We start from the raw sequence: 15,794 nt of genomic DNA on the forward strand, positions 1-15,794 counted from the left end.
ATCTGGTCCACAAGCAGATGACTGCTTAAGGTTGCTGATGATGTGCTTCGTCTCATTGTAAGTGCAAGGTGCAAAGTCTGGGTCTGTGGGGAACTGTCTCTTACGCTGGATGATATGTCGGCCATCGCGATGAGGGTTTAGACGACTAGCATGTGAAAACTGATTGATGAGAGAGTTTGCTTGTTGTTTATTTGAAGGTATGGTGTCTGTTGTTGTGATGGCAGCGCGGATTGTGTAGTGTTAATGTTGGAGAGTGTGATGCTGTTTAGTGTTTTGTAGAGTTTGCTGGTGTTTGTTTTGTGGTCAGGTGTTTGGAGATTATTCCAGTTTAGTGTTTGCTGTTCTGATTTTTTTTTTGTTTATCTGAGTGTTGAGTTCTTGTATTTGTTGTATGGTGTCATGTGTATGGGGTGTTGGGTAATGTCATAGTGTGTCCCATTGACTGATAAGGCCTTGAATTTCTGGTGTGAAGTTGGGGTTGTGTCACTTTCTGTTACTTCTAGGGATGTGTCTTTTGTTTGCATTTTGTATAATTGTATTGAAAGTGTGCACAGCAGTGTTGATGTTTGTGATGGGTGTACTGTTTAATGTTTCAAAATGCTGTTCTGTTTCAGCTGTGAAGGCCTCCCAGTTGGCTCTTAAGTGTGTCTGTGACCAGCTGGGGTGATTCTGGTTTTGGTAGTGATGATGACTGGGAGGTGATCAGATCCAAGGGTTTTGACCACTCTCCAGGATGAGGTTTGGGGAACACAAGGTGATGTCTGGGGATAATGGGAGGAAGAGGGCTTGGCGTGGGATATGGGTATGTTGGTGAAGATTATTCAGAATGAAAAGATGATCTGTTTGGGATTGTAGTACCAGCCCTCTGTCTGTGTCAGTGTTGTTGACATGCCAAGCTGATACTTTGGAGTTGAAATCACCACCCAGGATGATGTTGGGTATGTTAGTAATGTGGTGTGTTTGTGGAGAGTAATTGTGTGGTACTGCGGGGGACAACTGGGGGGGGAAGTATGTGCTGGCGATTGTCATATGTGATTTGTTACCAGTGCGTATTTTAATTGACTGCATTTCTGTTGTGGTGTCACGTGGGGGGAGAAGTGACTGTGTGTGTGCACTGGTATCTGAAAATTTGATAGCTTTGTGTACCAGGGTGCGTGTGGATGGTGAACTAAGTGAATTTTTCTCCTTGAAGGTTGGGTTGAAACAGGGATGTGTCATGTCTCCATGGTTGTTCAATCTGTACATGGATGGGGTAATAAAAGAGGTACAAGGTAGGGTAGTGGATGTTGGAGTGGCCCTGGTTAGAGAGGATAGTGTTTGGAAAATCCCTGTACTGTTGTTTGCAGATGATTCTGTGTTGTTGAGTGAAGACAAAGGGGAGCTGCAAGGCTTGGTGGATGAGTTTGGAAGAGTGTGTAAGAAACGGAATCTAAAGGTGAATGTAGGGAAGAGTAAAGTGATGGTCTTTGAGAGAGGTGAAGTCAGTGAATGTACATCGAGGTTGGATGGTGAGGAACTGGAAAATGTGAGTACGTTTAAGTACTTGGGTAGTGTGCTGAGTAAGGATGGAGGCTTGGAGGGTGAAGTGCTTGAAAGGGTACAGCAGGGAAAAAGGTAGCTGGTTCTTTGAAAGCAGTGGTAAGAAACAGGGAAGTAAGCATGGAAGTGAAAAAGTTACTACATGACAGTATTGTGATACCAACTCTAACGTATGGAAGTGAAGCTTGGACATTGTTGGAAAGACACAAGTCAAGAGTGAGAGCAGTGGAAATGAGTTATTTAAGAGGAGCCTGTGGAGTCACATGGAGAGACAGGCTGACGAATGAGGATATAGAGGAGCGTTGTGGTGTGGATGTGGATGTGATAGGAAGCGTTATGAGGAACACACTGAGGTGGTTTGGCCATGTGGAGAGGATGGAGGGTGAGAGACTGATGAAGAGAGTGTATGTGAGTGAGGTGGAGGGGGGAAGAGGGAGGGGGAGGCCGAGGATGAGATGGAGGGATGGGGTGGAGAGGTATATGAGAGAAGGGGGTGTGAGTTGGGAGCAGGGCAGTGAAATGGTGGGGGACAGGGCGACGTGGAGGCGATTTGTTTGTGGCCACCCCAAACGGGATTGAGGCATCTGGCAATAGATAGACAGATAGTGTACCAGGGTGATGAGTCCACCGCCACCACCATCGGCCTGGTCTTGTTGAATGGATGAAATGTAGGTGTTTTTTGTGTTTTGTGTAGTTTTGTTTCTTGTAAGATGGCAATGTGTATGTTTTGTTGTTTGATAAATTGTGTGAGTTCTTGTTTTTTGGTGTTTATGCCATCTATGTTTAATTGAAGGATGTTTATGTTGTGTGTGTGATGTGTGTTGGCTGCTGTAGCATGGAGGGAGGTGGTGGTGTGGGTGGAGGGGAAGGGGTAGGAGAAGGTTGTGATGTAGGTAAGGGTTGGTGTGGATTATGATAGGGTGAAATGGGAGGGGTTGGGGAATTGGATGGTGTTGGAAGAATCGGTGGGTTTGGTTGAGGAGGTGTGGAGGAAGTAGGAGTAGGGTTGGTGGGGGTGTTAGTGCATGGGGGGAAGGAGCATAAAGAGCCGGTCCAGGTATTTGTGTAATGTTTTCTGCATGCAAGTGTTGTACAGGTGTAATGGGTCCAGTTCTTGCAGGAATTGCACTGAACTGAACCCTTTGTCTGTCGGCTTGACGCGATAGGTTTTGAGCATGTTGGACATATGTATTTGTTGGTGGGTCCTGGATTGCTCTCAATGTCCCCAGCTAGAAGAAGTCATCGAGAAATGACTGCCTGGGAGTCATTTCTTGGTGTAGAAAAATGGTGTTGTTGTTTGTGGTGTGCTGAGAGATGTGGTATTTGCCTGGACAACCGAAGCCACTCCCACATTCTCGGGTCCCGTGAAAGGCCAGGGGTGTTTGTGTTGTTTTGGCCCCCATTCTGTCCTCCCCTTCCACTATGACAGCCTCTGGGGGGCTAGACCCATGACGAATATGCTACCGCTCCAGGTCCACATTATATTAGTAAATCGTTTCATTTTTGAAGGTTTCAACATGCTTGCATGCGTCGGCCTTGGTCACCTAATGGCAGCTCTCCATGCTGCTCGATCTATGGTGGCCTCCCTGTTCAGGCCCTTAACCCTTAGGTCACACTTAATGACCTCGTCCCACATCTTTCTCAGTCTGAACCTTGCAACCCAACCCCCCATATTAACACTTCTCACTTTCTGCACCCAATTATCCTTCTAAAATCACTGCCCATCCAGTGAAAGTTCATGTAATCTGCAATGCCACCTCATGGATGACCTGAAGGTATGTGCTTTCCAGTGATACCTCATTTTTTACTCTAGCATTACTCATTACATTTTTACACAGGTTTAAAAGTTTGTTTACATTTGGCCGATTATGCCCGTCCTCAGCGTCTGTCACAACCTGCGGACACCCGTCTTTAGGGAGTTAACCTTGCCTCTCCTTACCCTGACTTTCCTCTTCCTATTGTCATGCCTCTCCCTACCCTGCTCTTACTTTACCTACATTACCCTCCCTTTCCCTTTCCCCTAATAATGTAAGAATATATAAATCAGTGTAAAAGTGAAGAAGGAAACAATGGTGAGTGACATTCCAGTGCGCTATACACTAGAATGTGAAACAGGAGCTTGCTACAAAGTTATAGAGGACTGCTAAAGTTATAGGACCAAAGATAGTTATTGAGAGAAACAGAAAATTAACTCCCAAGTGCATTATTAGTCATCATCATCATCATCACTTAATCCTGCTTTGCCCCATTAGCAGCATAGGAGCCTGAGGCTAAGCAAGTTGGTCCTGACATTTAACCCCTCCGTGGCTGAAGGCCCGGAATTTTCCGTGCACGTCATGCTGACGCCGGGGCCATTTTTTGAAGTTTCAAAAGTTGATTTTTTTTTCTTGTCATATTGAAAAGAAAGTTCAGATGCATCTAACAGTGCAAATCCTAGCTTCCTAGACGCATTTTATTGCTTGCAATGGAGCACGGAAGTTGCAGAAATATCGGCAACCAATATCGCTGACCAGGGTCACTGCCGCAACACAACTGGGCAGGTGTTTTTTTTGTTTTTTGTTTTTTTTTACCTCCCAAAACAATACGAATGGTGCTGAAATGTTGTGCATATATGAGATATGATGATATTGAATGATTTCAGTACATAATCTGTTAGGAATGGCCGGAAAAAAAAATTGTTACTTTTTCACCTTTGATATAAAATATGTTTATGGTAGTTTCGAGTTATTTTTTACGTTATCGATGAGCCCATGCTTGGAAAAGGGAGCTAAAGAGTTGAATTTTCGGTCCTCAATGAGAAAACTGCACGTCCTCCAAGGTTAGACTCTGCCACAGGAGAATAAAGTGGAGAGTCAGATCCGATTAGCAATGTCGAGGTTGAGTCGCAACTTTGAGCTCCCACACCACGAGCATGGCTAAAACTAGAATCGTAATGCAGTTTCAGAAGTCTAATTATTACGAATACAGATACAAAGCAGAAATAAATAAGTTTACAGATGGGGGAAAACGTATTTTTTCCGTAATAACATGTTCATCTTTCTCTATCATTTTACGTTCATCTTTATCATTTTACCTTGTTATTTTCACAATAAATATTGCTGTCTCGTAAACAAGGTGGTTGTATGTGTTTTGCTAGAGAGGAAAAAGATTGTATTTTTCTGTCTGGGTCGAGATAATGGGTGTACTACGTGTTTTTAGGCATGGCCATGAGCGAAAAAATCGTACATCCACTCGTCATGACAGCAGGTGGTGAACTGACAGATATGTGAGAGGGTGAAGTCAAGGTCAGTTTCATGTCCCAGATTTTCGTTCACTTCCAAAAAGTTTTCACAGTTTTCTACAAGTTGCACTGCATAAAATTATCCAAACCATTACAACAATTATTCAAACCATTACAACAAACCTGAGCAAATAGGTAAAGATACCAAGACAAAAATGTATTTTTCACTTATTATCATGTCTTTTTTGTATGTGCCTGTATTACTTCATAATTGTAAGCACGTGGCTGTGTGTGTTTTGCAAGAGAGGACAAAGATAATATGTTCTGCCTGGTTGAGATAATGGGTGTAGTTGTGCTTGTTTAGGCATGGCTAGGAGTGAAAAAATCGAAAATCCACTCATCACAGCAGCAGGCTTTGAACTGCTTGATGAGGTGTATGAGAGTGTAGTGTAGGTCAGTGTGAAGACGTTCAGAATGTTCATTCAATTCCCAAAAATTTTTGCAGTTTTTTATAGGCTGCACTCAAACGACGCCTGTGGCCACTGATCGGCTAAATGTCATTCGACACCGGCAGCCACAGAAGGGTTAAGATTAGAGTGACCAGCCTTACTCATTTCTGAGTGGCATTACATAAGCAGTACACCCCAGCCAACCCTTGGATATAAACCTACACAGGCTCAAAATGGCTGAACTGCCTTAATTACCCACTAAACCATCAGGTGCCATAGTCTGGTTATACAGTTACCACCCAGCACAGTAAATGGTTTCCTGGTGTTCAGGAAACCATTTGGCTTGTCACTCAGTGTAGAGTCACTCACAGTCAAAAGAGGAATGAAAGGAAAGAAACACAGAAAAGGAAGGAAGAAAAGAGGGAAGGAAGAGTGGAATAGAAAGAAGGAAAGAAGAGAGGAACGGAAAGTTACCTGATAGCAGCACTACCTTGAGACAGTGGATGGTGAGCGCCCCCATGCATAATTAGTAATATGTGGTAGAAAATTAACTAAGTGGCTAATTTGGGGGGAAATCAAAAAGTTACATATCTTCCCTCATGTGGCAACTCTGCATCATTATGTTACTTCCATGTCTTACACATGACCATGTAGTAATAAGTGATAACAATGAATGATTTATTTAGTGAAACAGTCAGTACTTATAGAGAAAACAATCATGTTACATCATTTACTATAATGCTCACGTAGTATGTGCAGCACTAAATGCAGAGCTTGTGATTTTGCTCTTGTTCATTATATCCATAGCCACAGTGCAGTACAAGTGTCCTTATCACTCAAAAATGGGTGAATATCTTAGTTTTTGGTGGAAGTCACCTCCCAAAGTTCTTTCCCTCGTGTGGCATGGTGGTCACTTGCAACGCTGCCTCACACGTACCTGTGTCACTCATACTCGCCGACTGCAAAAACACAGCTTCTACTCTACTCGCTCTCCCTCCAGCCCTGGGCCATCTATGGACATCCAGCTTGTTTCAAAGGTTAGTGGAAAGACTGACCTTTGTTTGGCAAATTTAAACATGTTAAGTATAAACAGGCAACAACAAAAAATTGTGAAAACACCCTATTTTTTCAAGCATCTGCCACACTGTGGACATTAGTTACAAAAACACCTCTGCAGCCCTAAGGGTTAATAAAATTAGTTACTTTATGGTACACATTATGGCCAGTGCAGAATTTACAAGGTACTGATAAGCATACTGTACATTCATAGAAAGTAAAGTCCTAGGCAAATCCTACCTGGAAGAACACTATGGTGAAATAAAAAGGGTAAACACTGATGTACAACCCATCTGATAATGCTTACTGGTGGCTATTAGATACACCAGGTGCAGGAAACAAACTGATGGACATTGCTGAATTGTACAATTTTACATTAGGGGATCCTTTAATATATACATCTATTACACAGGTCTACCAAATCAAATCATTCATTCACCATCCAATCCTACGTTGCCCCAGGAGGAGCAAAGGAGCCCAGGGCTAGGCAAGTTGGCACTACCATTAAAAATTGTTTTAATTCTTAGTATTTAGTGTTTATTGCACTTATGAACACAATAAACAAATACATTCAGAATGTTTCCATCACATCATATTTCAGTACAATATTAAAAAGAAATTTAATAAAAATGTGGCAAATTATAAATTTAAATCAATCTATACAATACTGTTCTAAATTAATTGAAAATGAAAATATCCAGTCAATGTCATCTTTCAAACATATACATACAGTAAACTATCTATTTATTTACTGCCAGATGCCTTAATCCAATAAGGGATGGACACAAACAAATCACCTCCAGGTCCCCCAGTCCCCTGCCATTTCACTGCCCTGCTCCCAGCTCACACTCCTCTCTCTCCCATACCTCTCCACTCCATCCCTCTATCTCATCCTTGACCTGCACTTCCCTCTCCCCCCCTCCACCTCACTCTCACTCACATACATTCTCTTCGTTAGTCTCTCATTCTCCATCCTCTCAACATGGCCAAAGAACCTCTATGTATTTCTCCTAATGCTTTCTATTACATCCACATCCACACCAAAATGCTTCTTCCCTTCCTCATTTGTCAGTCAGTCTCTCCATGTAACTCCACATGCTCCTCTCAAATAACTCATTTCCACTGCTCTCACTCTTGGCTTGTGTCCTTCTAGCAAGGTCCAAGCTTCACTTCCATATATTGGAGCTAGTATCACAATACCGTCATTCAGTGACTTTTTTACTTCCATGCTCACTTCCCTGTTTCTTATCACTACTTTCAAAGAACTAGCAATCTTTCTTCCTTGTTGTGCCCTTTCAAGCACTTCACCCCCTAAACTTCCATCCTTACTCATCACACTACCCAAGTACAGTACACCCTCATTATCGACGTTTTTTTTATTGACGGATTTGATTATCGACGGTTTTTTTGTCTCCTGGGAGTTAAATTATTATTATTAAAAAAAAAAAAAAAAAAAAGAATTGTATTGGCACCTCCTAGCAAGTTTGCGCACCATCCTGCCAGGTGTCTCTGGCTGCTCGCAGCATGTTCCCGCCAACCTAACAAACAACAGCATCAGTACACGTTTGTCTGTTGTTCTCATATCGTGTTCGGCCACATCTATCGTGCTTTCGCGATCATCAAGGCTCCGAAGCGCCCTTGTAACACTCCAACTGGAAATAAGGCAGCTAAGAGAGCAAGGAAAGTACTTACCTTGGAAGTAAAGAACGAAATATTACAAAAACTTAGAAGTGGAATGAGCTATGCAGCGGTTGGTCGCAAGTATGGCATGAATGAGTCCAGTGTTCGTGGCATAAAATGGAGAGAAAAAGACATTAAAGATGCTCTGGCTTCGTGCACACCAGGATCGGCTAAAGTAACGATGCATGTGAGAGATGATGCCTTGGTGAAGGTGGAAAAGGCATTGAATATTTGGATTGAGGACTTAAACCGTCGACACGTGCCGCTAGACTCCCAGTTCATCAGAAACAAAGCAAAACAACTCTACGCTCGGTTTGCTGGTGAAAGCAGTGGTGTTGGTGAAGATAATGGTGATGAAAGTGAGGCAGGTGAAAATAGTGATGATGGTGAAAGTAATGACGATGGTGATAGGCCTAGTAATGTTGGTGCTTCTGCTCTAGGCAAAAGAAATTTGCAGCCAGCAAGGGCTGGTTCGAGAATTTTAAGAAAAGGTATGGCCTACATAACATTAGGATGAATGGTGTAGCAGCTTCAGCAGATCAGATAGCAGGAGAATCGTACCCACGTGACTTTGCTGAACTTATAAGGGAGAAAGGGTACAGGCATGAACAAGTGTTTAATGCGGACGAAACACGCCTGTGGTGGAAGAAAATGCCTAAAAGAACGTACATTTCGAAGGAGGAGAAAAGTGCGCCAGGCTTTAAAGCAGCAAAAGATCGTGTGTCTGTGCTGTTGTGTGGTAATGCAGAAGGACATATGATAAAACCCATGCTCCTGTATTATTTGTTATAATGTTAAAGACGAGTTGGATTTTTTGTCAATAAAGGATATTTCTTGCAAAAGTTAGGCAGAGATTAAATATGAAATATACGAGCATAAGGAGAGTTGAATTTTCCTGAAAGAAGATCCTAGCGAAAGCTAGGCTAAGATTCATCTTTGATAGCATAAACTGCCATACAGTCGTGAAAATTTAGGTCTGGGAGAAATGGAATATCAAGAATGAAAGGAAGCTCTTGAGAATGAAAGTAAATAGGAGAACGTGGTCTCTCTGGTGTGAGCTAGCAGCACTGGCGTGTGTTGTGAAGATCGGTGCGAACAGCTAATCTAACGTAACACTTGCCCCACACTCTCAGTTATTAGAACGTATGAATGACCACCACTGCTGCTTTCGTTTTTTTTTTTTTTTTACACAGTTATGTAAACATATGGATGGCTACAACTGCTGGTTTCGCCTTTTATTTTTAGATGAAGTGAGGTGTAAGTGGAGAGAGAAGTGATGATACAGCAGCCATTACAAGTTGAGGTCCAGTGTACGACCACTATGCATCAACATCAGAGATTATGCTATTTTTTCCATAATTCTTTACTTAATATAAGTAGTTTTATTGATATTCAGTTTTTCAATTGCCTAACTAATTTATTTCTAAGAAACACTAAAACTAAACTCCATATTACATACGAGTGATTGAAGGGATATTAAAATATATAAATAAAGGGTACCTGACCAGACGAAAATCGGTATCGACGGTTTTAGGCATCGACGGGTATCTTAGGTACCTATCCCCCGTCGATAATGAGGGTGTACTGTAATTAAATACACTCACATTTTTCATTTCCCTGTCATCCAACTTCACTGTACATCCAGTGACTTCATTTCTATTGAAGACCAAAATGTTACTCTTCCCTACATTCACCTTTAGATTCCCCTTCTTACACACACTTCCAAACTCATTCACCAAGCCTTGCAGTTCCCCTTCACCTTCACTTAACAACACAGTATCATCTGCAAACAACAGTACAGGGAGTTTCCAAATGCTGCTCTCACTCATTAGGGATGCTCCATCATCCATATAAAGGAAACAACACTACATATTCCATGACTTACATAACTTCTCTAGTCTTTGTTAATCTGTTTTTTTGGTCCAGAATTTTGTTTGGTGGCTGGTAGTTTGTACACTTTTTCTCGTGCATCCTTATGAATCATCCAGCTGTAGTCCACCATCATACTGACATCCCAATGTCCCTGATACCTTGTCTCCACGTCCCTGATATTCTGATCGAATTTTTCACCCAGTTTTTCACTCACCGCTCCAAGGGGGCAGGGTGGCTCAGTGGCAGGACATCAGACTCGGGACCGGGGGGTTGGGGGGAGGGGGGGGGGGGGAGTTCAAGCCACATCCAGTAGCTGCCATGCCAGGAGGGGTAGCACCCTCCTGTCACCAAGCAGGGCCATATGATCTAGTAAGGTCTAGCTCCAGGAAACATTTCCCTTTCCTTACACCGCTCCATGATTTTCGGGGGAAATTTCCACACGCGAATCCAAAAGTAAACTTTGAGACAGGCTTCAACCCAACTCCTTAAATTTGACCAACAAATTTCTCACACCTTCTTTGTAATTTAGATCGTTACTGTTAACTAAAAACTTAGAAATTACTACTATGAATGATACCCAAACCACTCATTCCAGGTAGTTCATCGTACCATCAAATTCTGCATCAGAAACCAGTTTTCTAATATCAGGTCCAGTTAGTACACCCTCTTTCAATTTAGCTTCAGAGAAACCAGGAAACTTTTGGCACAAATACATAAAACAGGCTCCATCTTTTGATAGGGCTTTGACAAACTGCTTCATTTATCCAAGATTAATATGAAGCAGTGGTAGCAGCACTTTATCTGGATTCACCAAGCTAGGTCTGATGTTTTTAGTAGCAAGCTGTAGATTTTTTCTATTTGGCCTTCCTTCTCAACCCAATGTAAATCCTTGGCTCTGCTGTCCCACTCACAGAGAAAACATGGGAATTTTGTATACTCTGACTGCTGACCCAGTACGATACACAGAACTTTCAGGTCCCCACATATGAACCACTGGTGTTCACTGTACAGTAGCTGATTTTCTCTAAAAGATTTGCCAAATTCTGGCATGTTTCTTTTAAATACACAGAATGGGCAACAGGTATTGATGCATATTTATTACCATTATGAATAAGTACCCCTTTCAGGCTTCTTTTAGGTCATCATCATCATCCAATCCTGTGTTGACCCATGCAGTATGTAGAAGTCCGGGGATATGTAAGTTGGTCCTGACATTTAAGATGTACAGTAAATGACCAGTTTCACTCGTCCCCAAGTGGCATTATGTGAGCAGTAAACTCCAACCATCCCTTGGATATAAACCTGCACAACCTAAATCCGGCTGGAGTCCCTTAACCCCTTAACCGCGGGGCGTCACTTTCGTGACGCTTGGGAGCAAGGGATCATACCGCGGGGCGTCGCTTTTGTGATTCTGTGTTATTTTGAATTCACCCGGGCTTCCAAGTGGGGGCTTGTATCATCTATCGGTACTGCCAATGTCCAACACTAGTCAGCACTCCTAATCTCATCTGTACTCCCATCCATTGTTGACAATTTAGCCATTTCTCCCCGTTCTTGACTCCCCTCCCTAGCCCCCCTCCATTACCCTATCCTCTCGCCTGCCCGGCCGTGCTACGCTAAGTAAATCTTCCCTGGAATTTTTCACTGATTTCATCCATTGAAATAAGCCCTATGTCCTATTCTTATACCAAATAATATATACAAGAAAGAAATAAGGTAAGTGAGAGTGCCATACACCTGGAATTGGCTAATTATCACCTGACAACACCTCACGTGCACTCGTTCGCTAATTTTCGCTGTTTTTTTCCCCTTGAAATATGCCCTATAATCTATTTTCGTAATAAATATACATGTAAGGAGGGAAGGGAGAACCCTAAGTGATATTTACATTCACCTGGAACTACCTAATTTATAATGTATTGTCTAGATTTCCTGCCAATCATATCAGTGCTAGACAAAGCTGTTTCAAGATATAACATTGGTAGCTCTGAATATATATATCTCCTAAGTAGGCCTCTAATCTGTTTTCGTAATAAATATACATGTAAGGAGGGAAGGGAGCAACCTAAGTGATATTTACATTCACCTAGAACTACCAAATTTATAATGTGTTGTCTAGATTTCCTGCCAATCATATCAGTGCTAGACTTAGCTGTTTCAAGAAGTAATATTGGTAACTCTGAATAACCCCTAGCAGGCCTCTACGCTGGTGGTCCTCCGTTATCATCAGTTCTCTCTCAACTTCCGAAGCGAGAGTACGTATGTTTCTTCTTGCTGACTTCAAGGCCTTTTTTCACCCCCATGCAAATGGCCCTGTGACCTTTACCCCCTACTAAATCTCGTGTGGAAAGAGGTAAAGGGCTGACAATTGATAAAAGAGTGACTACGATCTTTCTATTGAGTAAAACAGTGCAAGTGGAATTGTAAATAATGTGTAAATAATGTGTAAACAGCAAGTGAAAGTAATGAATGTAAATATACGTGAACAATGGAAAATAGTTTTATAAGTTATTTCAAGTGACAGTGCACAACAGTGTAAATAAAACAGAAATGTAAATAATGTAAATAAAATAGAGAACGTAAATAGAAATGTAAATGAGTAGTATTATAAGAATACGAGTATATACCCTAGGAGTAATGAAAGTGAAAGTTTCACTCTAGCATGTCTGAATGCTATGAGTTATGAGGGTGAAGATGAAAGTGACATTCACTCTCAATGCCAGTATACAGGACGAGAAAGTGAATGCTACGTATTTTACTGAAAGAAATTGAATCCCTACAGTGACAATAAACTAATACTACTGAAGGAAACTTATGGATAAAGACTATAGATATATATAAGTGTTATATAGTAATAGAAATATAAAGTGTGAGGGGTTTTATGAATAATAAATGACAGACTACCAAGAGCGAACTAGTGCCAGTGCGACGATCAGACGCGCTCGTAATTTCCATTGCTTTCACAGTGTTTTTTTTTTAGTATGGATCCCAAACTACTTGAAAATTGTAGAATAGTGTTTATAGTGTTTGTATCTGGCTGTGGTAATCATATTACGGGTTGTCGGGAAGTGTAAAGTGGAGACTTCGTTACCCTACTTCAGAGGTCTCCACAAGTCCTACGGTAACCGACGAAGGCTCAACAATCATTCCAGGAGAAAGCTGAAGGTATGTGCCATAAGCATATATAATTTTATTATTCTAGGACTAATAACTGATTTTTGGCAAATATTTTTTGAGAGTCTGTCGGAGCCCAAATAACCCCGCGGCACACGCAAGTTATTGGTAAACAAGCCCGCGGTGTAGGGGTTAATCACCAACTAAATCTCTAGGTGCCATAATCTGGGGTTCCCTGGTATTCAGGAAACCATTTTGGCTTGTCACTCAGTGAAGAGTCACCCACAGACAGATGGAAGAGGAAAGAATGAAGAAAAGAAACAGAAGAGGAAGGAAGGACAGATGGAAGGAAAAAAGGAAATGGAGGGCATCTGAGAGCAGCACTACATCGAGTGAGTGGATGGTAAGTGTCCCCATCTACCACAAAAATTCAAATGTCAAAGGCATCTGGCATTCCCAGGGGGTCATCAATCCAAGTACTAGCTAGACCCTGCGTTGCTTAACTTTGCTCATAGGACCTATATACAGTATTGTCTCCTTTCTTGTGCATTATAACCTCTGCCAAGTTTCTGCACTAGGCCACTCAGGTCACTGCAATAAACCACTGTTTTCAATAAATATTGCTGTGATAAAAAATGAAACACTCCACTGAAAGTAATTTACAAGCACATTAGCCAACTAACTGAGTCACACTGAGATACGTTCGCTGCACTCCAATACCAGTGTGACTCATAACTGTGTTGTGTTCCAGCTATATTCTGGCTTATTATCAAATAAAACAACTGTGTTGTTTTAAACATGGATTTTACTATTAGAAAATACTAAATTCAAACATATCATTGCAATAAAATATCCATGTCAATAATTATATGGTGAAAAAGGATAAAACAAAAAAATAATAATAAATAAAAACTAAGAAAAGCATTCTGTGAAAAAACGTTACATGACGTAGGAAAATGGTTTTCACTGTTTAATTCAGCGCCCAAAAATACGAAAATCACACAAAACGATCAAAACAATTTTTTCAATGTATACCATTGTTATCACTAATTTCAAATTAATACTCCTGAATGCAGAGGCTGGTAAAGCTTTAGTACTGAGAACCTTCAATTTAAAAGTCAGATTCTACTAAAGCAATTTGAGTATGGCAATCATTGCATCTATTCTATCATAACACTAAATAATCTGTCAGGAGATACACCCTCTTTACCTAATATGACAATTTCTAAATGACATTAATGTAAGCAGCAATCAGTATGGTAAAAAATATAATGATTACTTACCAATATAGTTTCAGAATTGGGGAGCTTGACAAGAAGAAAAGGAACCTTGCGGTAATCTGTCCATCGTGTCTGTGCCCGGGTGACGGAGTTGACTTCTATAACATTGTATGAGAATCCATAGTAATCAAGGAATGCCCTAACCTTGCAGCAGAATGGACATGTTTGGTACTGAAAGAGTGTGATCTTCATTCCAGTTGTGTCTGTAGGAACTTGGATCTGCAAAAAAACATCACATTACAGTCTGGTACTGTTTAGTAACTATGATTACGCTATACCAATTAATTCAGTAAACTACAGTAAGTAGTAAAATGGACTACCATCAACCTACAAGGTACTCCCATGAGAGTGAATGTGGGAACAAACTTGTTAACTAGCCACACAGTCATTACTCTTAAGCAACAAATGTTCTAACACAAGTACTGCAACTGGAGTGAAAGTCCAAGCTGACACTCACACACTGTTAGGTCTCTACACAACAGTGTGGACATGTACTACATTTCCTCAATTTCTTTTTTCTTTCATCCACACATCATCAACACCTTCAATACAAGGGTCTTTTCTCAATGAACTGTCTGGAAGTACAGTATAGAGAATGACTAAATTACAATAATCTGTCTCCACTGTGGTGGGGCTACATGGGAGACATCCTAAAAGGCAAATACCACTGTGTACCAATATAAGCCCACAAATACTGGTGCATACAATGATTAAATAATATGCAGGAACAGTATGTCATGTTTCTAGCTTAATAATATATTAGGAAAAAAATCATTTCATACATTTTAAATGAAGTGAGTATTAAAGCCACAGAAAACTGGTACAGTACTGTACTCTATTTGAGCTAACATGTGCCACTGATCTGAGTCAGCCACACTTTGGTGACTTCCTCACAGATGGCATTACTCACTCAACTTAATCACAGATTCAAACTTGCATTGGCTGCTGTTAAAACAGGGTAAGGCTTGTACTACATGTTATTTAGATTTGTTAGTACCTTACTGTCAAATATAAATAATTTGATGTCTGCTACAATCTAACATTTCTAAGGAGTACTTAAACTGCATTCGTTGTTTACTGTGTATGGTTAACTTGTGCGGACAGTTCATAGATCTCACCTAAATTGTTTCGTATGGAATATACCGGTAATTATTAATGGTAACCTTTGACAGAGTCCCTAGAGAGGTGGTGAAGTGAGCAATGAGAAAGCTTGGCTTGGATGAGTGGCTGGTTAGGGTGGTTATGGCTATGTATGTGGGTGCTTGCACCCAGGTAAGACATTGAGAGGGCTCTTCCTATGTGCTAAGGGGTCTTTGTATGCAGCATGTGTTAGGAGTGTAATGCTGTATGGTAGTGAGACCTGGGCAGTGAAGGAGGAAGATATTCGCCGGGTCAGACGTACAGAAATGACAATGATTAGGTGGATGTGCAGTGCGTCCCTGCGTCCAAGGCCTGGAGGGGCTGGGTTTACGATGGAAGAGTTGAGAGGTAGGATGGGACTGGAGTGTATTGGTGTTGTGATGAAGAGAGGTAGACTGAGGTGGTTTGGACATGTGGAGAGGATGGGGGATGATAATTGGGTGA

General features: G+C 41.3%; 1 protein-coding gene across 1 annotated transcript in view; it reads right to left on the minus strand.

Annotated features, from left to right (window-relative positions):
• Positions 1 to 15,794, minus strand: part of Su(P) (prostaglandin E synthase Su(P)) — a 108,077-nt gene that overhangs the window by 90,456 nt on the left and 1,827 nt on the right. The window contains exon 2 of the mRNA XM_080277931.1: positions 14,214 to 14,429. Within this exon, the coding sequence (XP_080134057.1) occupies positions 14,214 to 14,429 (216 nt within the window). The remainder of the gene's footprint in view (positions 1 to 14,213; positions 14,430 to 15,794) is intronic.

Source organism: Coenobita brevimanus, chromosome 71 (assembly GCF_032717465.1).
Source record: "Coenobita brevimanus isolate Jiangsu-jjx chromosome 71, ASM3271746v2, whole genome shotgun sequence".
Lineage (NCBI taxonomy): Eukaryota > Metazoa > Arthropoda > Malacostraca > Decapoda > Coenobitidae > Coenobita > Coenobita brevimanus.